At 39.0% G+C, this 24,902-nt stretch overlaps 1 protein-coding gene across 8 annotated transcripts in view; it reads right to left on the bottom strand.

The window, feature by feature from the left end:
• Window positions 1-24,902, bottom strand: part of dmd (dystrophin) — a 320,772-nt gene that overhangs the window by 188,147 nt on the left and 107,723 nt on the right. For all 8 annotated transcript variants that reach the window (XM_042405326.1, XM_042405321.1, XM_042405323.1 and 5 more), the window contains 7 exons: window positions 21,565-21,657; window positions 19,969-20,049; window positions 18,134-18,226; window positions 13,783-13,884; window positions 11,575-11,645; window positions 8,717-8,835; window positions 910-1,106 (listed from right to left, as the gene is read on the bottom strand). In XM_042405326.1, the coding sequence (XP_042261260.1) occupies window positions 910-1,106; window positions 8,717-8,835; window positions 11,575-11,645; window positions 13,783-13,872 (477 nt within the window). In that variant the 5' untranslated portion in view covers window positions 13,873-13,884; window positions 18,134-18,226; window positions 19,969-20,049; window positions 21,565-21,657. The remainder of the gene's footprint in view (window positions 1-909; window positions 1,107-8,716; window positions 8,836-11,574; window positions 11,646-13,782; window positions 13,885-18,133; window positions 18,227-19,968; window positions 20,050-21,564; window positions 21,658-24,902) is intronic.

The raw sequence follows: 24,902 nt of genomic DNA, 5'->3' as shown, positions 1-24,902 counted from the left end.
TTTTAATCTTCCTTTCTGCATGACCTGTGACTTTTATGCTCACACTGTATGGATCAACTGAAGGTAAGCACAGAATTCCTGGTCGGTTATGTCCAGTGACAATTCCAAGATAATTCCTAGATAACCACATCCTCTACAATGTTGGCAAAAAGAGAGAAAAGCAGTATTACTTTGTGCAATCTTTGCATCTTTTGAATACAGCCATGTGGGAAATTGTGGAACATCAGACAGCCGACCAAAATTTCTGACCTGTCAGAAATCCAACTGATTGTCTGACAAGCATTCAAGCAATTAACTGGGCATCGTGCCTTCAAGTTACACGTCAAACAACAACTGATCTGACAGAATATTGTCCAGATTCTAAAATTAATCAGGGCAACCAATTCAGGGTTCAAATCTGGCTTAATCCAGACAGTGTGCATATTTTAAGATTGCCATCATGACTTTTACATAAAAGCCGCTTACTCAGATGAGACTGACATGTACAGTGAGACTGTCATCACTGTTATGTGAACTACGTACATGTCTGAAAGAAGCTTTACTTACATACACCAATCTGGGTGAGAAAGCTGTTTTCTCCACATTTTTTCCCTTTACTTTCTACTACCACAATATTTTCTGTGTCTTCTCAATTAGTGTAAACCACATTAATGAACTTCCTCTTGTATCAGGAAATGCACATTTTGGATGCATGGGACAAAAATCTGGAGGAAAATTGGCTCAAATTGAACTACGACTTGTGATAAAAGCAGTTATTTTTCAGTGAAACCCAAAAACAATGAGCCATAACAGTGTCATGTGGCAACCATAGTAACAACAACATTGTTGTCAACAGACAGCGATTGCACGAAGGACTGAAACAACATCAGTGCATCGTGTGCGTTTGCACTCTGTGTGTGTGTGTCTCACCTGCTGAGAGTAGCGCTGCTGGGTCTGGATCTGATAGTGCTCCTCAGTCGTCACCCGGGTGATGCTGCTCGCCGCCGCCCGGGGCAGCATCTCCACTTCCTGGATGGCCTCCATGGAAACACTTTGTGGAAGCACCTGGAAGAGTGACGTGATGTACATGATGACACTCTTCTTGTCGGGGTGAGGCACGGCCACATCTGAAGAGCAGAGAGAATGAGAGAAATAACTCAATGTCAAAATCCAAAAGAGATAAACCACTCGAGATGAACAACCTGAACAATCAATGAAAGAAAAATAGCTTCCACAACAGCCTTTTCAAGTTGTTTTTGTAAAGATCCCCATCCACACTGAAAGGCCTGAACATTGGAAACATTTTCATTTCTTCTTTTTCTTCTCTCAGATGACAAACAATACTGTGAATTACAGCCAACATCTGGAGTGTGACAGACAGTCTGGTTAGTCTGCTGCGTCTCAGCTGTTCTGTCCACTCTTGCGCTACATCATCACTTTACTTCATACAGATGAACAAACAGTAATAATAAGTAATATAATATAAAGATCTAATATGATAGAATGTAATATATGAAATCTGGACATTAATTTTGTCCTCCTCATTAACTGCAATTAGGTCAGTTGTGTATCTTCTGCGCATAATGCATGTATCTCAAAAACAGTCTATTTATATCATACTGTATCATCACTGGTACACATGTGAAATATACAGCAGTGTGTTACTGCTGTTGTTGATTAATACATATGGAAGGAGTGTTTTTCTATGTAACAGTATGGAGGATGATCTGTGACACAAGATCCTTATCACTGCTTCCTGTGAGTTTTGTGTTTTATTCTTCAACCATCACGTAGCTGCTAGTTATCTTTTGCTAACCTGCATAGGACTTGGTGTTGGATCATTTACAAAACTATGTGCCAGGTGTGTGTGTTTTTGGAATACAGTCCCACTTACCCTCCTACTGTTTTGGTCCTCACCCAATGTCTGACTGAACATTTCAGCCTTCTATGGTCCTATAGTTGTCTTACAAAATTTAAATAAATACAGCTTAATAACCTTTGCTATGCAATCAGTAATACTGACATTTTAAATTAGTGATCAAAGTGAGGTTAGTGGTGACGCAAAGCTTTCATTGTTTTCCAAAAGGAATCAAACACAAATATCTTCATTATCATCTTATTATTAGTATATCTTATTTTACTGCTGTTATCCTTAGTTTATTGCAAATGTCACAATTTTTAGATTTTAATCATTCACTTTTATGTAAAGCACTTTGTGTTGCATTTATGCAAAATAAAGGTTATCATAATAATTATTAACTGCCAGCTTGGTGTGGATGGAGGGCCAAAACTGAGAAAAAAAGATTTTGAAATAGTGTATATGTCATGGAATCTGTGTTTGTGGACTTTTAGTGATTTTTGTTTTTGTTTGTTGCAGATGGGGGAGGTTGAAGTGTTGTGTATGTTTCATGTGTGTTCTGCTACAGTTTTGTGTATGTCAATTTACTGAGAAGGGGATTGTTTATTGGGGTTTTGGTTTTCTGTTTTCCCTGTGTTTTGCCCCTGTATCCCTCGCCTGCCTTTCCCTCCACACCTGTCCTGCATCTAGCCTCGTTAGCCCTGCCCTGCTCTGTGTTTTCCCCACACCTGCCCTCTATCAGCCTCGTCACCCTGCCCTGCTCCCTGTGTTTCCCCCAGACAATCGGCTCCCTGTCTGTTCTCCTGTTCGTCACCTCGCTCCCCTCTCCTGAGCTTCTCCGCCCATCTCCCCACCTGCATCTCATCTACTCATAAGTTCAGTTTTTAAGTCCTGCTTTTTCTGTTCAGTCTTTGTTGGATCCTCTGTTCACTTTGTTCTGCTCGGCTCAGCGGTCAGTTTAGCTTTTTGACCTACCAGCTTTATTTTACCTGCATGAGCCTTGAATAAAGAAGTTTCTCTTCAGCCCTGCTTTCCCTACAGTCTCTGCATTTGGGTCCATTCCTGCTAGTCTTTGTGACAGTATATTGTCTGAGATAAATAAGCAAGTAGTAATGAAAACAAATAATAGTTATTCCAATCTGATGGAGCTTAAAAATGACTGCACGAGTGCATCAGTGTGTGTAACAGAACGTGATGGCCACTTATAAGACATCTCAGAGGCTGCAGGGTAATGCACTAGATGGTCTTTTAACTGCAAAAACAGATTTGAGTCATTTTTCTTTGTGCTCATGAATAACTGGAGGCCAGTGTTTTAGCTGCTTTTTATTTCCCATAGCATCAGTGTTTGTCAGTCATTCTGTCTGCCCTGAATCTTACAGCTAAATTAAGCTGGAGCAAAGTTTTCTAAAAGGTGGACAAAGATAAAACAGTGCTGTGATTTCAGGAAGGTTGGCCACAGCCTGTGGCCCAGCCAGTCAGCCCAGAGCAAAAGTAATAGAGACAGATGACAGCGAGGGTGAGACACCGCAGATAAATGAACACCAAGAGAGACTGAGACGGAGATAGAAAGAGGAAAGGAAAAAAAAAAAAAAAGGGGGGGGGGTCGAGCTGAGGGAGAGGAGTAAGGAGAGCAAAAGGGGTGGAAAGAAAGTCAGACGCAGAAAGAAATGGAGTGCTAATGAAGTGATGCTTGTGGGTATGTTAACAGAGTGGTGTGTAGTGTGTGTGTAATGGATAGCAGCTCACAACAGTAAGACTAATGAACAGCAGAGAGAAAGAGATGACAACAGACAGGAAAAAAAACACAAAGATAAAGAGAAAAATAGCCAGACACAAAGTAACAGAAATTTGTGTGTGTGTGGACTATGCAAGCGTGGCAAGGAAGATATGTGTGTTAGGTGTGTGTGTGTGTGTGTGTGTGAGAGAGAGGGAGATATAGATAGATAAAGCTAGAGAAAGAGTCATAGTTCTGGCTGTGGAATACTGATTTATCAGCATCACAGAAAAATCGGAGGGTGTTATTGTTTGTCTGAGGAGGACAAACAGCTCCATAAATAATGCCACCATCTGCAAGTGTGTGTGTGGAAGTGTGTACACACCCCTAACTCGTTTAGCACACTCAGTTGCTGTTTTTTTTTGTCCCATGATCTCCATTTTAATCATTTCAACAAAGCTATGCAGCTATGTGTGTATACTTATGAGACTCTATGGGTGTCTGTGTGTATATTACTGTATATGTTTGTACATGTGGATGTGTGTGTGTGTGGGTGATTGTGCTGTAAGTGAACCCATTTTTGTGTGTGCAAGCATGTGACTGTGTGTATTGATGTGTATTTATGAATGTATTTGCATTTTTTTTCTTGCATGTTGCTTCAAGGATATCTGTACGGCTGTGTGTGTGTGTGTGTGTGGTGATTACATCTGTCTGTAAACATACACTGTGGAAATGTCATTAGTTTGGATTGAAATAGCTTCTCAGATTATTCCCCAGAAAAGATTTGCTTTTGACAGTGGTGTTTAGCTTATAATTGAGAAAATCTATTTTTATCCAACAAAACAAATGATATTATTCCATTCATGACTTCTCCGAGTTGTTACAACCCACGTTAGGTCAGACATAACTTTAGAGCTTGGTAGAGAGAAACATGTCTAACCAATATTCCACGGTTTCCTGATGTGTTCAAGGAATACGTGAGGAATATGGCTTCCAAGAGATAAAGTTTGAGACCCCGAGCTGCAGGGCGGCAGCTGGCTGTCAGCTTTGATTCCAGGGAAGAGAAGTGAACAAAGGCTCGAGAGCACAAAGAAACAACGCAAAGACAAGAAAGAGGAGTTTAAAAGGAATTAGAGAGAGAAGCTGATGAGAGAGAAAAGAGACAAATGCAGGATAAACAGCGGGGAGTGAAAAGGGAAAGAGAAATGGACTAATGAAATGAAGAGAGTGATTATGTAATACAGAGACTATCCCTCGATATCACAACCTCCAATATGGCTGCCTGAGGGGTTATGACATCATCTCAATGCCTGTACAGTATACTAAAAAGCAAGTATTCAACTTTTTAGTATGCAAGCTTTGAGGTGATGTAATAACACCTCTGGCAGCCATATTGTTGAGAATGGATGGGTCTAGAAAATCGTTCTGTTCTGTTTTTTGATGATGTGTTTTTTTTCTCAGTATCTAAGTGAGCCTGGTAAACAGATACTTCCCTCTCTGAACAGGCTACCTGGTGCTTTCTGGCTGGAGGACTGTGTGCTAGGCTAGCGCTGTTGTACAGACTAATCCACCAGCTGAGTTTTGTGTAGTCTCTCTAGTAATGTTAACATTTCCTTGGTGCCAAAGTGGAGACGAGCACAGAGCAGTGAGCGTGGTTTTGGTGATTTGCAGGCAAAAAGATGTCTAAGCTGTCTATTAAAAATGGATTTCCAGTTTCCTTGATGTTTCTTAGACTATAACCATTATTTCAATGGCACTTTGATGACTATATAACAGATTGTATAGGATCTCCAGGACTTTTTTTTTTTTTTAGCAAAAGCTGGTCAAATGTGGGTAAAAAAGCATTTACATACATTACAGCATTATTGCACACATTTACAAGTGACATGCCACAGCATATGTGGTGGCCTGTGTACTTCACACTAATTGGTCTCCACAGTCAGTGCACAGCAAGTCATTAAGAGGTGTGAAAGAGCGTTGTCAAATCACATCATGAAAAACAGTTTGACTTTATTAGGCTGAATGTGGAAATTAGTGCCAGCCTCAGAAATGACTTCTTCTATTCTTGTATTGACCCACAATTTTTACAATAAAATGCCTCCTAAAAGGAAGGAGTAAGTAAGAACTGGAGCTACATGTTGAGAATGTGAGCTTTCTCTACTAAATAACCAACATTGCTAGCTGACTAACCAACTAACTCTGGATTGCATTTTCCATTTTCCTGTAAAGTATTGTTTATGTTCATGTCATTCATTCATGATTCTACATACAAACTAATAGGGCTGAGATGTGATTATAAACACAGCAGCCAAAGCAGCTAATTACTGGTTAACTGGTTGTGGGAATATATACTTATTGTGATTTTCTGTTATTACATATATTATATACTGGTGTTGAACATGGTCAAAGTGTGTAGAAATGCTCCCTGCAAGTCAAAAGTCAGGGCTTCAACCTGCACTCAACATATCTTTTGCTTCTTTCTGCTATTTGCTACCTTGTCACTACTTTTTTGAACTGTAAATCTGTAAAAGATATTACAGTAGAGCCTCAGAATATAAATCTAGACTTCAAAATGTGCATAATATATCCCCTTTCACATGTGCAAAGTAGCCAGAATTGTTTCTTAATGAGCATCCGGGTAGCAGGTAGCAAAGGAGGATCTCATGTCAGATCTTACAGTAGCTAACAGTGTAAGGTCATGCTTGATTGGCTTTTAGCTGTGTTAGGGGCTTACTGTGTCTCCATTATGTATCATTTTATTATCTGCAAACTAGCTGTTGAACAGAGACAAGCCCACAAGAAAAGTTTCAATCTGCCTCTCTATACCTCTCCACTGAATTGACACAAATTAGCTTCATTCAGACAGAAATGACCAAAATATTATGAGTCATCCACAATCCAGATCAACATTAGATGCTTTATCTTGTATAATAAATCACTAACTATCCTCATGATGAGGTAAAGCTGTTTGTCCCCCTCCAAAGCAATTGGATGTAAAAAATGTTCTGACTACAATGTGGTTTGAACAAAACAAAAAGTAGACAATTTGTTTACAGCTTTGATAATAATCCCTCTTGAAGACATTCCTGCCAACAAGTAATTTAACTGAGACAGACATAAGGCAAAGAGAAAACAGAGGAACATGGTTCTATCTATGATTTACACCAAAGTGTCCACTGTGATTTGACGCCTAGCATTAAAACTGCTGTTAACAACACAGATGATGTGTTGTTTCAAAGGAGTAAACTTCAAACGGGCGTCCAGCTTCCCAAATCCTGACAGCTCCTCTTTGCTGAGATATGAGCCACAAAAACCTCAAACAATATGAAATCCTTTCATAGCACGAGAAAATGCTCAGAAAGCCCAGGTGGGGGGTTAATAGTGTTTTGAGCATTGATGCACAGCATAATAATGACGCATGTTCACCCCACTTGCTCCCAACTAGTGATTGTTTATTGTAAGATCAATGGAAATTCATCTGCCGTGATGTGTCGTTTCAAGGCTTAAGCGAGCTGCGAGGGATTACAACGCTCCCTATCGCGCTGGCTCAAAGCCTGAACACTGCACTCACAACAGGGGGGATTAAAGAGGAATACCACTCAGTTTCTGATTTCATGTATAATCAAGACCATTGCAAAGTGTTGAGAGGTGACCATTTGACCAAATATGGTAAAACAACCCTAGTTAATGTCCTTGGAATATCAGACTTATATATGTCAATACCCAGGCCTTGATTCTTCTTTTTAAACTTCAAGTATTGAAAAGATTTCTTTTATATGGAATAGAAAAACATATTGAACATATTTATATAAAAATATGAGCTTGGAAGTGAAAAACTGTTGAATAGTCATGTATTAAATATTAACCTTAAGTCATTACTCATTGGAAATATATATTCAAATCCTGCCTGAACAAAGTTTATGTCATATTGGATATGTAAAACGTTATATGAACCAACTACAGAAGATTTTAATATGTGAGTATTTCAATTTAAAATGTTTTACAGAACTTTAGCCACAAAACAAATGTGAAATCTACAAGGTCTTGAACAGTCTCCAATGTGCAGATTTTGTAATGGTGACGTAGATTCATTAAATCTAATAATTATATTATATTATAACTAATATTTTGGTTCAGCCCTTCAGTGGCACTGTTCTGGACCAAAACTCAAATATGGCTAAAAGAATGTAACAGACTGTACTTATGGGTTAGTAAAACTGTGTAAAACCAGTGGTGGTGAACATGGTGAACATGACCATCCTCTGGAAAAATAATTATTTGAAATGCTGCTAGACCGGAGAAACTTAGATTGGCAAAAGGGAACCTCTTGAAATAATTGACATACCTGAATATATTTGGTGGAGGCTTGTTATTTGTTTTCTTCATTATTACTGAAGCATTACAGTTTGATTATTTTAATTATTGAGGTTAAGCTTTAGGATTAGAGTAGTTGGAACAGGAAAGGAGAATGATTTTCTAAAATAATGATTTTTATAAGGGGGTGGTAAAAAAGGAAAAAAAAAATCTTTATGCAGGTCTGTGGCATTTTCACCCACACTGATCATTTAATCCCCACCCAACTCTCTATTGATCTTTCCAGCTATTTCTTAGAGGCGATATTTCTGGCAGTTTTTCTGATATGTGTAGTAAATCAAGGCCCATGTTTAAAAAACATCACCACCATTCATCACAGACAGCTAAGCACTGAAGACAGTGTTGCAATAAACTTTGACCCTGGTCAGTTTTACTCACTTTATCCCTGCATGACAGTTTTGATTAAGAGTCTGTAAACTGGTCTTAGGTCAGCCGCAAATCTGGCACTGATGGATAGAGAGAGAATATATTTAATAGGAGGCGTCTCTGTTGTTATTTTGCACTCACTCAAAGGACTTTTCTGGCAAGTGAGGACATTTTTTACCTCCTATCGGTCAGCCTGTCTGTTCATCAAGTCCTTCCACCAAAGTCATCACAGTTATCACCGTGGCAACACCCAACCACAGCATGACACATCATCTTCAATTGGGCCAATTAAGGTGCATGATTGGAAGGTGTGAAATATGATGGGACCTGTAACTCACCTCGAATATTCTTCTCTGGAATAAGCACGTGTGCAGCTATGTGTGTGTGTGTGTGCATGCATGCATGCGTGTGTGTGTGTTAGTTACCCTCGGGGTCCAGCAGTCTCTCTATCCCCAGGTGTTGTTCTGCCTTATTAAAGGCGTGTTCCAGTCTGTCGATCGCCGACGTCTTTTTCTCCACTGTGCTCCAATCAAACAGCTCAGGTCTGGGGAGGAGAAGTCACGGGATCATGAAACTACTGTATCTATATTTTAATTTTGTTCACATTTAGAGCAATACCCTGAGTATTTACTAGATCGTGTCCCTGGTTGATCATTTTCAGATCTCTATGCAAATTCCTCAGCATATGTTGAGTAAAGGGCTGCAAGAAGCATTCTCCAAAGTAAAAAGGGCTGACCTTGTAGCAATAAAAAAGTTTTCAGATTTATTTTCTTAAATATAAAACAGGCTGTAATTAACTCACTCTAGCTGATGCAGTCAGGTTTATTTTTGGAATCACTTTACAGTAGGTCAGCAACCATGTATCTATCTGCTGTGCAGTGATATTTAACTGTACTCTGCACACTCTCCTGTCTATTTCTTCAATAAACAGTAAAAGTAGACTGTAATAATGCAAAATACAATGCTGAGTTTGCATGTTTTTTTCATTTCATAGTTTGAAAATTTGCATGGTGTAATCCTCCACTCAGTAAATATAATGTTGGCATGAAGCACCAGAGCACATAATCTGCAGGGGAAACATGGATGGCTTTGGTGTGTGTGATCTCCCGCTCTGTATTCCTGTAAGGACACCGCTGACAGATGTTCATGCAAGCTAACCATGATTTCATTCATAATTACATGAACCCAGGCCTGAGACCCAAACCCTCATGGGTATCCATGGAGGCAGATTAACACTGTATCACCTCTGCAAAGCCATTCATCCAACAATCCATCTGGCCTTTCATCCGTTATCCAGTTACTGATGTTCATTCACTAGTTTATTTAATATCCCATGATATAGCTGTTCTATATTATATTGCAACTTCACTCCACTGGGTCTGTGCTTAAGCTAGATATACGGTATACAGCAGCTGAACTTTTCATTACTTAATGTGTGATAATATAGTGACAAAATGGTGAACCAGAGTGTGCTGTGCAGGGCTGTTTCTGTTTCTATTTTAGTTCAACCTACTCAACTTCTGTCTCTGTCATGTTATGAACACTTTAAATACACACTGCAACTCTGTTTTTAATCTTGTGCAACAGGAAACCTTGTTATTCATATCCATGTATGATTCTAACATGGTTTCTGATCATCTGTGCAGGCAGTCTCTGTCATTTCTATGTTAAGGTTCAGTCATTATCAGTATCTCTGTTTTCACTTATGGATGTCCAGGCCAAGTTTTAGGATCCAAAATTTAATGTATTTCAGTCCTACAGTTGATGTACTTCCCCTTCATTACACTGTGCACACAGCTTACAACAAACTTGCATTAAAATTAGTGCAACAATTTAGACACAGTATATCTGACAGCTGGATGCAGAGTTCTGTATTTGTGTTTTTTAGATATATATTTATTGTGTGTTCTCTGTTTTTGGTTGCTCATGTGTGTGTTTGACTTGCACAGGACCCTGTAGAAACGACGTTTGGTTCAACTATATGTGTGAATTCATGTGAGTGACAAATAAACTTGAACTGGATCTTGAACTAGTGTCTGTTTTGTATATTTTTTTTATATCCATAAAGAGAGGATGTTAGTCATTTAGACTCTCAAACCTCAGCATTAACAAAATACTGATGTTTTCAACTAAAAGCAGCACTGTAGAGGTGGGTTCACCTGCAAAATGTCACAGAAACGTGGCTCAGTGGTTGACTCACTCAAACTCACAGGTGGTCGGTATTTTTACAGAGAGCAGCGTGTTATTCACAGCAAACATCTGGCATTATTATTGATATTGGCTCCCAATCTTGACCCTGTAGATGGGCTTGTTGACACCTGTACTTTCATTTTTATTACAGGGTGTAGATGATCATTTCTCGTTACAGCTTTCGTGTTACCTTAAGACCGCATAACTCGAGTTTAGCACATGCACAGTATCCCAGGTTATGATCTTACCCTGGTTTTAATCATATAATGATATGATGTTTGCATGGAACCTATTTAACCTGGTTAATTATATTCTTGTACACATCATTTGTACGCAGCTGTGTGAGCAGATTAACCACAAGGTCACAAAATGAGCAGTAGCCAGCAATTTCAGTTAATATGAAAACAAGCTTCAGCTCCACTTCCCAACAAATTTGTCATGTCCATGCCTCAGTGAATAAGGTCTAAACCAAGTGTTTGACATTTTGAGAAATATACTTATTTCTGATACGTAAAAAGAACAAACAACTTGTGGTTTGACAGTGAGTTGCATTTGTTTTTGTGTATGAATCAAACAAATTAGCTATCACGCCTTGATTAGTCAGCATTAGGGGTGTTGACAGCCAGTTTCACTGCAGAGTTAAAAAATTAGGCTAACTCTTTCCACCTGCTTACACTCTTTATGCTAAGCTAACCTTATCAACTACTGGCTCTAGCTCCATAATTAATGCACAGATATGAAGGTGGTATTAATCTACCTGACACAGCTCATGACTTCAGTGTCTCCAAACCTTGCTGTCACACCACTATCTGTCTTTTCCTTTCTCTTACTCTGTTTGAACTTTTTTTTTTTCTGGGTATTTTGTACTGATGGAGTCAATTGCCACCTTCAAGTGTAACCACTTAATATTATGTGTGAACAAGACCACAATTTATAAATAAATCCCATACTGTGTCTCCCTCTATACTGCTTTTATATTTCCTTATCTAAACACTCCTCCTGTCTATTGCTTTATTTTCTTTCCGTTTCTCTTTCTGCACACACACACACACACACACACACACACACACACACACTAGTCATTCTACAGTACCTGTGGCTGTGGATGAGGGCATTGAAGGCCAATCCATCATTCCAGCTACTGGAGAAGTTAACCACATTGACCTGAGGACAGAGATAATGGATGTTAAAGGGCCAACCTGTGAATGCAGTGTGACACCCTCTGTCGAAATACTGTCACCCCAATAGGCTACTGGTTTCCATTTTCATCTGTGTTCATTGGATTAAAAATATCTTTTCACTCTCAAATTGCAAATCTGGGCTTTTTTCTACAAGGAGAGACAGAATACAATGGTGAAAAATGGGTTTCATATGTATTATAAAGCTGCATGGACCTTAGAAAGTACTGAGTCAACTGACAATTCACTAAACCTTGCTCCTCTTAGATAGTGTTTCTACACCTGTCAAGCCTTCCCTTCTGGCATGTAACATACATAATTTAGAATTAGTCCAGGTGATATGTGCCAAATTTGAGGTGAAATGTTCGCTTTTTCATAAAAGCATGGAACTTGGCACACTTGTACAGTTTGGGGCCCTGAACATTTTCAGAAACAGAGCCATTGCAAAAAGGCCTCGTGGCAGCCATGGCAGCCATTTTACTTTACATTAATGGTGTCAGGTTTAGCACTCCATCTTTGTAGGAATTTTGGAAACAGTGTCTTCAGTATTGCTCAGAAGTAACCACAAGCAACCTTATTTCATTTCTAGAAACAATTTGTCAGCGGAAAATGACGATTGTCACTAGCAGATTTTATTAGCTTTAGCTGGCTAATGTTAGCTAATTAAACTCTGTGAGTTGGTTGAAAACTGACTTGTTAATGTTTCCAGTCGAATCCTTTTAAAACAGTTAGCATGTAAAAGGCTATGGTAAATATGCATATGATGGCAACACACATGATATGTTAAAAAAGGCTAATGCCACAGTCACATAAGTCATTAGATTTATGATTTATTCTTTGTATTTTCAAACTATCTTGGGTAACGTTCATTGCATTGTTGGAGTTTGAACTTCCCTGAATCCAATAAAGAGTAGGACAAAGCTGCTAATGTTAGCCTAAACTATGATATAGTAGCATCTTGGCTCCCTCAGTGGATGTACCAGTTCTGAACGCTGATTTGTCTGACATAACCTATAACCCCACTGGTGCTGTAACACTAGGTTACTACTGTAGGTAGTAGCCTAAGCTAGTTAGCTGGCCATGCTAACATTCACAGGTTATGGTAAACCCAAACCAGCCAAACACATTGCTTGATTCACTTTTGCTGTTGTGTTTTTGGGAGGTGATAAAAAACACAGACCTCTAAACTCTTTAGAGTATGGTACCACTCTTAGATTCCCATGCACACTGCTTCGGCAAGCAGAGAAACTCAAAGCTTGTTTTAGATATGATTTGCTGTTTGGCTAACAGACACATAATGAAAGTAGATCAGGATAAGATCTTCCTGATTAGAAAATAAAGATCACACTTTCAAAGTGTGCATTTGGGATAGTTTAAGGTAATTTGGATGAAAACAGCTATCAAAAGCCATATTTGATCCAAAAGGCAGCATAGGCTGTGTTGTAAGTGCTCTTGGCAGTCTAGCCTAAAAGGCTTACAATACAGTAGAGAACAGTCTAAGCCAAAAGAAACTAAATGAAATGGAGGAAAAACTAGATGGTACTCTGTACAAACCTCTAGGAACACTCATTCAAAGCCATCATCCCTACTGCTGAAATTTTAAGTTAATTGGATTTTTTTTCACCCTGAAAACATATTCTTAGTTTCTCTGTCTTTAGTTTCATGCTTGGGGCTATAAAAAGATAATCATCTGATGGCACTAATCCCAGATCTGGATCACCACCAAAACCTAATCCATTATTCCTTGGCCCAAAGCCTATCTGTCCACCAACTTTCATGAAAATCTGTTCATGAGGCTTGAGGGTTTGACAGTCAGACAGGTAGACAGATAACTAGAAAAAGAAAAAAAAAACATGAAGTCTTTGGCAGAGTAATGGCAGTCTACACTTCGGCTCATGATTCTACTCTTTAGACTTGAAGCTATTGCTTTTAAATTGAGACAGCAATAGTTACTCAAGATTTATATGGTGAGTTAATAAGGCGGCAGTTTTTTATGTCATTATACTGGTGTTTCCTGAAAATACATAGAGACTTGAGACTGCTGTAGGAAACAACTAACAGTAGATCCAGTATGTCAGCCTGTGGATTAAGGACAAGACAGAGTGAAAAGTGAAAGAACAGACCTGAGGATACTGGCGTGTGTTCTGACGAACCCAACTCAGCAGAATCTTCTCACTGTTGGTCTGCTGTAGGCCCGCCATCACATCCTTCATCACATCCTTTACCTGCACACACACACAAAAGACAGTATAACTTGTGTAAACTTATACATATATGCATTCAAAGTTCATGGTGTGTCCATGATGGAAAGGGTTTATCTTCTTGGGAGCATGAAGTATAAAGTTGAAAGTTTGATTTGAGATTACTGTTACAGAAGAGCTCATGAAGTGTCCAAAGTGGAAACAGTTCATCCTCTAGAGAGTAAAAGGCTGTCCACACCAAGAACGATAACTATAATAACTATAACGATAACGATGTGAGCATCCGCACTTATGAATGATAACGTTCTGTAAACAGTGGGGCCAAGTATGCACTGCGTGCTCCAGCTGTGTCAGCAGCTTAGGAAAATGGATAATGATGACCTGTTACTGCTGTACGTTGTGCAGAGAAAGACAAAGAAAACCAGAAGGGTATTCGTTCACAGGCAGCTGGTGATTCAGTGTGTTGCTCAGAAGTATTTCAGGGCAACAAAAAAAAAGGACAACAAAAGTCATTTTAAATGATCAATTCCTATTGAAACTTGTCGTCATATGTTCTAAGTAAAAATTCATAAAACAACATTGTCAAACCCAAAGCCAGTGTGATCTGTAAGATAATATTGTAGTCATAGCTCAGTGGTAACCATGTTAACGGATTAGTTTGCAAGTGGTAATGCTAGCTTGACTATCCTCATCAGTTATTGGGTAGTTTCTCAATTTCTAAATGCAGTAGTTGTTTGAACGGTGGCATGAACGACCGCTAACAAACCTACGCCCCTTACATTTTGTCAAGGACACGCCTTACTGGCAATGATGCTCTCCCCACATTCTCCTCTGCCCAATATGAAGGGCCACCCTAAAGACTTTGGATTGGTTCTGCAATGCAGCTCTTTTTTTAAACTCTCTAATTGTTTCCTCCCAGTTTTAACAACGAAACCTGGGAGATTGTCCTCAGTCTCTATGAGCGAAGCGTTTAGTTGGATGAGTCTATGTTATAGGTGTGTAGCAGTTCACTGAGCCTACATCCCAACTGACAAATTAAATTTGTCTGTCCAATTTATGTATCCAAGTGAACAGCATATGCACAAATTCAAAGCAACTGGAGATGTTCTATGTTTGTTACTTAGCATTTGTTATTCATACAGAATAATATTTTTAATGAAATGGAATGGGATTGCTAGACTGCAAAATACACACAAAAATACCTGTTTAAACCCAACACCTTGCCTTGAGACAACACACATGCTCTGTCTTGGCTCATGATAGCAGTTACCATCAACCACAACCATTACCACTCTCTCACCCACTGATACACACACACACAAACACACTCAAAATACTTTTTAAAGAACTCCCCTGATAGACAGAAGAACAGATATTGAAATCCATGGTAATATGATGCCTGGCAATCTAACATTACCATAAAAAGACTTTTTAAAAATACCTGCTGCTTTCTACCAAAGTTTTGACATGGCCTGTCAGTGGATACTTTGCATATTCACAGGCATGTACCTCCACACACTCTGTAAAAGTGCACACAGTCAAAGGACACTTCTGTACGCACATATTCATGCACCAGGCTGTTTGTGGATATGGTTGCATCCTCACTCCTTTTTTGGCATTTGTGAGTGACAGTTTTGGAGCACTTGTTCAGGGCTCTGGGGGAGGAGGGGGGTGTAATACACAGCCGTGTACCTTTCACTACGCGGCTATGTATTACTTATGCATATCTTGCCCTCACCTTTTTCTCAACCACATGTGCACACACATGCAAACACACACAAATCTCTGCTTCTCTCTTTCTCTCCCCCTCCCACCTTGTGCACATACTTTCTTAAACCACTCAACTCTCCTCTTCTTTGCTCTTTCTCCACTCTGACACACACAGTCATGCAGTGAGACGGTGCGGCAAGTGTTAGCAGAGCTCCAAGCAGGGGCTGGACAGATGAGTGGAAGATGACAAATGTGGGGAGAAAAAAATCCAGTTGTAATCCTCAAATCCAGTCAACAAAACAGCCAAAAAAAACCCACAGTCAGCAACACAACACACACACAAACACACACACTGATGGACAGAGAGATACAAAGTGAGAGTGGAAGAAAGACAAGGAAAGTCATTCCCACTATTACACACACACACACACACACACAGATACACACACACACACACACAAATTGCAACTAAACCTATTAATAGAGTTTGGTGTAATTTGGTGTTGAGGTGAATTCCCAGCAATGGGACTCATGAAGCTCTATCTCTCTCTCTCTCTCTCTGTCTCACACACACACACACACACACACACACACACACACACACACACATACACACACAGGTTTGTTAGAGATTCTTCATAGAGTGTGGCCTGCCGGGTAAAAAAAGGGACTCATTTGGGAGTAGGTCACTGCATGCATTTCCACTTTAATTGGAGGGGAGCTTTGACAAAGACTGCTGTATACACAAACTCACAATGACACACACACCTACACACTGATAGAGATCCACACACACGCACACAGGAGCATTCACAGACTGGCATAAATGCCCACACACAAGCAAACAGTAACCTCCAGGGTGTAGCAGCATCTGACAGGCGTATTCACACACACATTACATACGCATGCTACCACCAATCATGAACGCTCAGCCAGCACACACACACACACACCTCATTATAGAATTGTGTTTTGCTATTAATCGCGTCATTAAGTCTATGCCAAAACTAGCGTGATTGAGACATTAGCCTCCATTCAACTTAATGAGGAATGAAATACAATTAAAATGTATTGTAATATAAGCTATTAAAACTACCAACTTTACATGAAGTTGGTTCATAAAATATATTTTGAACTTTAAATACAGCTTAAGGGGAGAAGTAGCCAACAGTGGAGGCCTAATGTTGCTCTGTGAATTGGCAGAAAGATGAAAGGCAGTGAAAAGACCAGGAGGGAACCAGACATCATGAAAAAAGGAACATTAAAGGGAACTTCGGAGCGCCCTGTACTGTTTTGCACTGGCATTAATGTGGCTGGTGGATGTACTTTTTTTTCCCAAAGTTATGACGTTGGATACCTGACCTGTGCATGTTTTTACGTCTGAAATTACTTTAAAATGAGAGAAAATACATCTATAGCTGTCTCTGAACTCTATACAATATTCTTATTAGCAGCATATTTTGAGTATGTCGTGTGTTCACACATGAAAAGTGACAAAATTAAAGATCCCCTCCAGACATGTTTTTTTACATCATATATATATATATGATGTGGCATAAAGTCAGTTTGACTGATGTCCTGTGGAACACATATTGAATTATGTTCTATCCTCTTGTATCCTACCTAGCAAAAGTATTGAGGTACGTTACACAATTACTATGTAAATTGGAATTGGGAAACAGCTTTTTAAGCAGGTTTTGCAATGTAATATTTTTTTAACCTTGAGGCATTAAAGTGTATTTTTCCCTCAATAAAAATATCTTTAAGAAATCACTTTTCTTTTCTTGCTGCTTTCTATTATTATGATTGCTCCCTGCAATGTGACTGTACCTTCACCTTGAATGCTTCAATCCAGAAAACAGTATACATTCCAAAGTGCTATTGGCAAAGGGATTCAGATTGACACAGAAGGATGGTGTGCAGTATTTTGTTCTATCAATGTGAAACAAATGTGAGTTTTGAAGCTGTAGGCGAACATTTATTTAGCAATGTATATAAGCAATATATTTAAGATATCTGTGTTGCAGATAACTCAATTTGTGCATTATGGAAAATAGGCACTTTTTCCTGATGTGAAGGCTGTATTTCTGATAACCTCAACATGAGTTATTTCACTCATTGTATGTTGTTTATCTTCACTATGAAACCCTGTGTAGCACTCTAAGTGGGCTCCATTGAATGTAACTATAACTACAGACTAAAATGGATTCACAAACAATTTAGTTTTCGGGGACATTGCATAGCCCTATTTTCAATTGTACCAGGGTTTTGTTTGACTGGGTGCATGGATGAGTAAATATACATCAAGGTGAAGATAAATTCAGTCCAATCAGAAACAGCAATCTGAAATGCTGCTAAAATTTGCTGCAACTGCAAAAAAAAACAGTAGTAAAACTTAATATCTGATGCATTTCCAAAATATGAAAGCAAACATTTTCAAAATAGCTGTTCAGAGCAGCATTCACTCACACACACACACACACACACACACACACACACACACACACACACACACACACACACACACACACACACACACACACACACACACAGAGACACACACCTGCCAGTGGAGAATGATGCTCCAGATGAGCCCGAGAATCAGTTTGTGATTTCCATCAACGATGTCTGCCGCTCCGATATTCACCAATTCAACCTGGAGGAGGGACGACCAGACAGACAAATCTCATTATGGGTTTATTTCACAAAGTGTAAGCCAATCCTCTCACTCACTCTGACTCAGTGGTTTACAACTTTTTGGCTTGTGACTCTTAAAACAAAGCAAAGGTTATAGTCTCTGTGTGGATATGAATTCTTCCCTCCCCTGAACAACAGTTGTGTAATTATAGCTTAGCAACTGTAACAATGCAGAGCAGGCCTGTCACGCTTTGCATTTCTCCACATGCTGAAGCAGTGTGCTTTGACATGTAGTTAGAGCCATACTCTATATATGAACACATAGGAGATGGTGCCATTTTTTAGGGTTTCCAAAAACAGACACATAGGGACAAAAGTGTAAAGAATGGATTAAACAGGGTGTTTCTCTGCAAATGTTAGCATACCTGGCTAACTAGCTTCCAACCTAGCATTCAAAGGCTTAGGAGCACATCATTCGCTAACCATGTCATTTTCTGTGTGCACAACACTGTTTCTTTATATCAGTGTCTTTTACATGGATCATCAACTATTGCTGGGTACACGTAGCTTTAGCCTCAGCCTCTTAGCATCATATTATATATGTAGTATGCATCATGTGCATATCAAAGACCCTTTAACATGGTTCTCAGTTTAAAATATGTCAACTGGAAAACAAAATAAAAGTTTGCTCAAAGCTCATATTCCAAACCCTGTTGGTGTTAGAATGGGTAGAGTGGTAAATGTGCCACCATTATCACTGTAAACTGCATGTGTGTTGTGCTGGAATGGAAAGCTTGACAGGCATAGAAATAGTAACTAAAGTGATTAACAAAGAGTCAGTTCAACCAAACAGTGGCTTTTCTTTTTGTATTGTTTCACATTTTAAAAAAGCAAAAAACAGATAAATGTGAGAAAAAAATAAGGATAATTTTTGTGTAACAGTAATCTATTTTTATCTTAAAAAAACTTTTTTTATCTTTTTTTATCTTTTCATCCTTTCTCACGTTCCCAGTCTTAATGCTAAGCTAAGCCAAGCGTTTCCTGACTTCATTTTTAATGCACAGATATGAAAGCGGTATCAATCTTCTCATCTAACTCTCAGCAAGAAAGTGAAGAAGCATATTTCTAAAATGTCAGACTATACTTATAGATCCCCTAGACAAGTTGTATAAATATTTCTCATTTCAAAAGTTTAAACGAGGGACAGTAGATGTCTCCTACTTCACTGTAAAATCCATTCTCAGTGTTTGTGCACTGGAGGCTTCAAGTTTCCACATCACACTTGTGTAAATTGAATACTGGCCCATGATTGGCTTCCAATGTTGTGATGTCACAAATCCTGCTTGTAGCCCTTAAACTCAGATTTTCAATGTGCACAGAGAAACTTTCTTCCTTCAGCAGATGAATGTAAAAACAGCCTTCTAGTCTCTAAACTCTGCACATACATCATTCTGTACAGTGAAGCTCAAACATTCAACTGAAGGAACAAGAAGCAAAACACATTTTTGAGTGGAGGGAGACTTTAATCTGTACATCTTATGGAAGAAAAGGGAACAATTTCAGTCACTTTTCATATTGTGTTTGCTGCAAATGCATATTTCAAAATTGGTTAGAGAGAAGAAATACAGAAACCTGAAAAGCAGTTTAATTTAAGCACCTCACTATATGCTGACTGATTTATATTTATGCAGTCATCCATATATTCAACTCTCACACATAATTACATCAGGATAAAGTAAAATGTGTGTGTAGCGTACTCACATTGTTCTTCTGCAAGATCTGCAGAGCTCGGTTGACATTGTTGAGCGAGTGAACACGCGTGAATCCTTTCTCCAACCTCACCTATATACACACACACAAACAAACACAACCAAGACAGAAGAGATTATTGAGGCATAAACAGACCCTGCTCAGGGGCATCCATGAGTGCTACAAACGGCCACATTACAATAAAAGTGTGTGCGTGCACCATTACAACAAGGAGATGGTATCAAAAGACAACAATGATAATGTCTCTCCATGAGACAGAAGTGAGGAGAGACAGAGATGGGGGATAGAAATGATGGTGGTGGAAAAAGAAAGAATAAGAGAGAAACAAAACAAAGAGAGAAAAAGGATAGTGAGAAAAGACAGAAGGAGAAAGAAGGGAGGATTCTAACAGACAAGACGAGGTGGAGGAGGTAAAGAAAGCTGGAGGGGAAAAGAGAAACAAGGTGGGAGTAGAAGTTTGATTAAGACTGTGGGCTGTGCTGGTTTGTGTGTGTTTGCACTTCAATCTTTGCGCTACCCATTTTCATCCAGTTTTCATTTCTTCAAATGATGATTTTAGCATTAAGGTTAGGAATGTGATTAGTTTCAGGTCAAGCTGAGGTTAATGCAGCGTTCACCTCATGTGGGAAGGAAGGTAGTAATGGGAACGTTTCACATGGTTACAACTTGCAAGAATCAGTCAGGTGGACAACTCCAAATGGCAATTACTAGTGTTACTAAGGAGTATAATTGATACGGTGAATGAATAGTTATCTACCGTGGAGCTGAGCTTTCATGATCAGCAGAGTTGGTGGTATAAGCAGTGAAAATCTGCTTACTGTAAGGTTTGTGTATAAAACTCCCCTACTTCATTACCTTAAATCATATAGTAAAAAAAAAAAAACATGCCATTCCTCCCTTATGTGCCCAAATATATTACAATTCAACTTCTCTGTACACAGGAAGTGACAAACTGAAACCAACCACCAGCCAAGAAGAAGAAGAAGAAGAGGGGTCTGTCTACCTGTTAAGACTACAAGCGTGTGCAATTTTATTAGAGCACACCGGGACACGCTTGGTTAATGAGGCCACCTCATCACTCATGCAAATACCTGGCTCAATCAAGCTCAGATCTTTGTTAGTGTTATTTAATTTCCACATTAAGAACTAATTAGTAGGTCTCAACCACGTGTCATTACAATTACAATTAGCTGACAGAGAAAACCTAACACGCATTCGGGCTGGGAGGAGTAACGCAATTAATTCCTGGTATCTAGAAACACGTACAGTAGGTCTTCTGTGCATAAAAGTACAAAACTAAAAGTAAAAATAATTATTTTGGAAGGTTTATGTTTGAAAAAATGCTGTAGCAAGTCCACTTAGAAGTACTTGTACAGCTGTATGGATCTCATCATTTTACTGTTGCTATTTTTGAATGTAGCTTGGTAAGAAGAAAGATGGCGTTCCCATTCTTAATCTTGCCTACGAAACCGGCAGCTTGCCAGTTTAAGTCAAGGGTGTAATTTCTACTGGGGGTGAGGAGAAGGGTTTGTTTGGTGTTGGTATACAGTTTGTTCCTGTGTGTGTGTGTGTTCTGTGTATTTATACCAGTTCATGTCCTGCCAGCCCCTCCAGCAGCTCCAGCAGGCGTCGTCCATCACACAGGTCTGAGAACAGATCCTCCACTGGTGGTTTTCCTGTCTGTAAGACACACACGCACACGCACACACACACACACAATATTTCAGTTGAATCCAGAAAACAAAATTATGTGTATTAATTCAAAATATTCCCCAAGATTCAACACGTTTATTATTACACAGACAAGTTTCTGCAATCTGTTGGCACAGGTGCAAAAACAGAGCCATGAGCTTTAAACCATCTGAACCTGTGCCGAGGGGAACAACTGCAGGAGGTGATATGAGTTCAGTTTACTCGTTCCATGTAAAGGTCAAACAGCCAATCCCCATACTGGAAACTCTGCTCTCCATTGGCCAAAACAAAATCAGAGTTGTTGGGAGTATAGAGAGACATCTCTTGAGTAATCACAAACCATCCCTGCATTAAATGTGAAGATGGCAGTTAATTCCCAAGAGGTTGTTCTTTATCAGTGCTGACAAGTCTAGGATTACAAGCTAGCAGTTGCTTCACATTGGAAAATGCTGCAGGCTGAATACAGTGTGAGTGTCTTTTCTGAGCCAGCATGAGGGGAGAAGGAGGAATGGAGGTGCTTACACCACTACATAAGAAAATTATTTAAGAAAGGGATGAAATGCTATTTGTCTATTAAAATAAGCATAAAAATAAGCAGTAAACTATGCTTCCAAATGACAAAGAAATTCATAATCCAAATTTGAATTTAGCTGAACACTGAAAGTATTACTAGTATTACTAGTATGTACCATAACAGAAAGGTATACAACTCGGCCTGGGCAATATGATCATGAAACCATAGAGAAAAGAACAATCTAAAAACTAAAATATTAGCATTTCCTGAAGAAGATGTTAGCTGCTGCTGCCAGCTGCTACTCCAGCAACAATTTTTTAAATCTTTTAGTGCCACCAACAAACTAACATCAGTGATTTTTTTTTCCAATTGTATATCAATTACATTTACCTATTCACCATTTATCCATTGCTTTTAGCTAATCATTTCAATCAATTATCCATTACATTTAGCTTATGATTTAAAGCTGGAGTGTGGGACTTTTGTCTCACATAGGCTCTGCTGTAGCCTATTCCACTATTGTTGCAGCTGTAAAACGGTGGATAAATTGTTTTGAGCTCCACACAACTAGTTTTCATGCATTCTCAGTTGTGATGTTGAGTTGCTATAACTGTTATACAGTAATTGACTCAATATATGGATATAACTTCCAAAATCCTTTTTTTTTTCAAATTAATTGAGCTACTCTACAATCTTTCAACGGACCCCCTACCAACTGCAGAAGTATCATTTGGTATGGACTCACCGCCCTAAATGACAGACTTGAACAAATGTTAGTGAAGATGCAGACGGTTTTTATACATTTTTGTTATTTTTTACCTCAGTAGCCTCCACAGGGTTACAGTTCTTAACCTGAAGCTGATAATTACTTCAATTTAACTTGAATATTGCAAATGACCTTCATATGCACAGTTTATTAGAGGTGTCATAACAGATTTAAGATCAGCTAATCTGGACTAATTTTTCAGCAACACTTGACTTAGCATGGTGAGCAGTGCCATGATATTTGAAAATTGAGAAAAAGCCCATTGAAGTAAGTAATTATGAGAAAGTGTAGGAGGAATTGGTAAAGACAGGAAAGGGACAAGGACACACACAATAAGCAAAGTAAAGAAGGCATTATTTAGAGAAAGATCACCAAAAAAAAATGTTTCTTCTTTATGTTTCACTGGCAGCATTATGTACAAATGGCATCATGAATCTTTCCTGCATTATTACTGTCCTGGTTACTGTGGCAGAAATCTCTTTTCCTGCATCGATCATACTTTATTATAACAACGGCTGCCATGTACAAGTCCCCATTCTTGCATCTAAAATGAAAAAAAAAAAAGTAAAAAAAAAGTAGAGATGACCCAGAGCAGGGTGAAATACAATATGGCAAGAAAAATGAAAAAAAAAAGAAGAAAAATTCACTTTTCTATAATAAAGAAATTCAGTTATCAATCTTCTGAGATCATCTCACCATCAGTGTCTCATTTTCTCACATTTTTCTTTCCTTGTCCGCTCTCTGTCTTATATTTTATACTCACTGTCTCCCACACACACTCACTGTCTCACATTTCATTCTCCTTGTCTTATGTTCTTATTTTCCTCCCTCCCTCTGCCTATCTTTCTCTCTCTCCATCCCTCTCTGCCCTTGACCTACGCCTCTCAGCATTGTCCTGAGACTCGCCGTTATTGAGTCATTCTCCACACCAGGGCTGTGTGTGTGTGTGTGTGTTGGGAGTAAGGTATTATTTGAATGGATTGTGGACAGTGCGGGGGTGTAGGTGATAAGTGAAGAAATTGCAGGTGGATACAGTTAAATGAACAAAAAATAAGGTACAAAAATGCAAAAAAAAACAACAAAAAACAACCCAGGCATGTGCAGATTTGAATATTACTACAGGAAGAGACACACAAACACACTTTCTTTTCACCTCTCTGCCCACTCACACATATTAAACATCTCACTTTCTCTCTCTTGTCCATTTAGTGAAGGCCTCTTTCATATTTCCAGTACACTAACAATGAAAACAGTTCTTCAGTTGTTCTCTGAGGGAATATGTTCCTATAATTACAGCTCTCAGCAGACCCACTTGAACCTTGGTGACTGGTCTGTACTTAGAACTGAAAAATCATCTAAAGTGGACACACAATGGGGCGAGGTGGTAAACGTGCATCCAACTTAAAGACTCCAGATGTTTTGTCAATTTTACAGCAAATCAATTCACATGTTTGGTATTCCTCTTGGCACTGGATGTGCTCAGCTATATGTTACATGAACAAAGCAGAGCGCAGCACTGTCTGGTGTCCTTCAGCCTGTAAAGACTGTGGCTCTCCAGCATCTTTACACAAGACAAAGTGGACGGGGGTGTAGATGGCCCTGACCTGTATACCTCTCTGTGGAGAGGTGGAACAGAATGTTCTTCTGGGCATCAGTGACACAAGAGGTTAATGTGTGATGACCGACCTGAAGAGGGGTCAATGTTTGCTTTTTAAACTCTGTATATGAAGTGTTTGTTCCATGTATAAAAGTGGTGAAAAAATGTCATTGCAATACTATTTGTATCTGGATTTAACAGTGAAAAAATACAAGTCAGAAGTGCATTGGTCCATGTTGCATGATGTGTCTTTCTGGAGGATGTGTATATGATAATATGAGATCCAGATGAATGTACAGTTAGTCTGAAGCTTCCGTGATAAAAGATAAGAGAGCTGTTGACAAAAATCTGAAAAT

The sequence above is a fragment of the Thunnus maccoyii genome, chromosome 24 (assembly GCF_910596095.1).
Source record: "Thunnus maccoyii chromosome 24, fThuMac1.1, whole genome shotgun sequence".
NCBI classification, from domain to species: domain Eukaryota; kingdom Metazoa; phylum Chordata; class Actinopteri; order Scombriformes; family Scombridae; genus Thunnus; species Thunnus maccoyii.
Note: the sequence above shows the minus strand (reverse complement) of the source record. Positions and strands in the feature narration are given on the sequence as shown.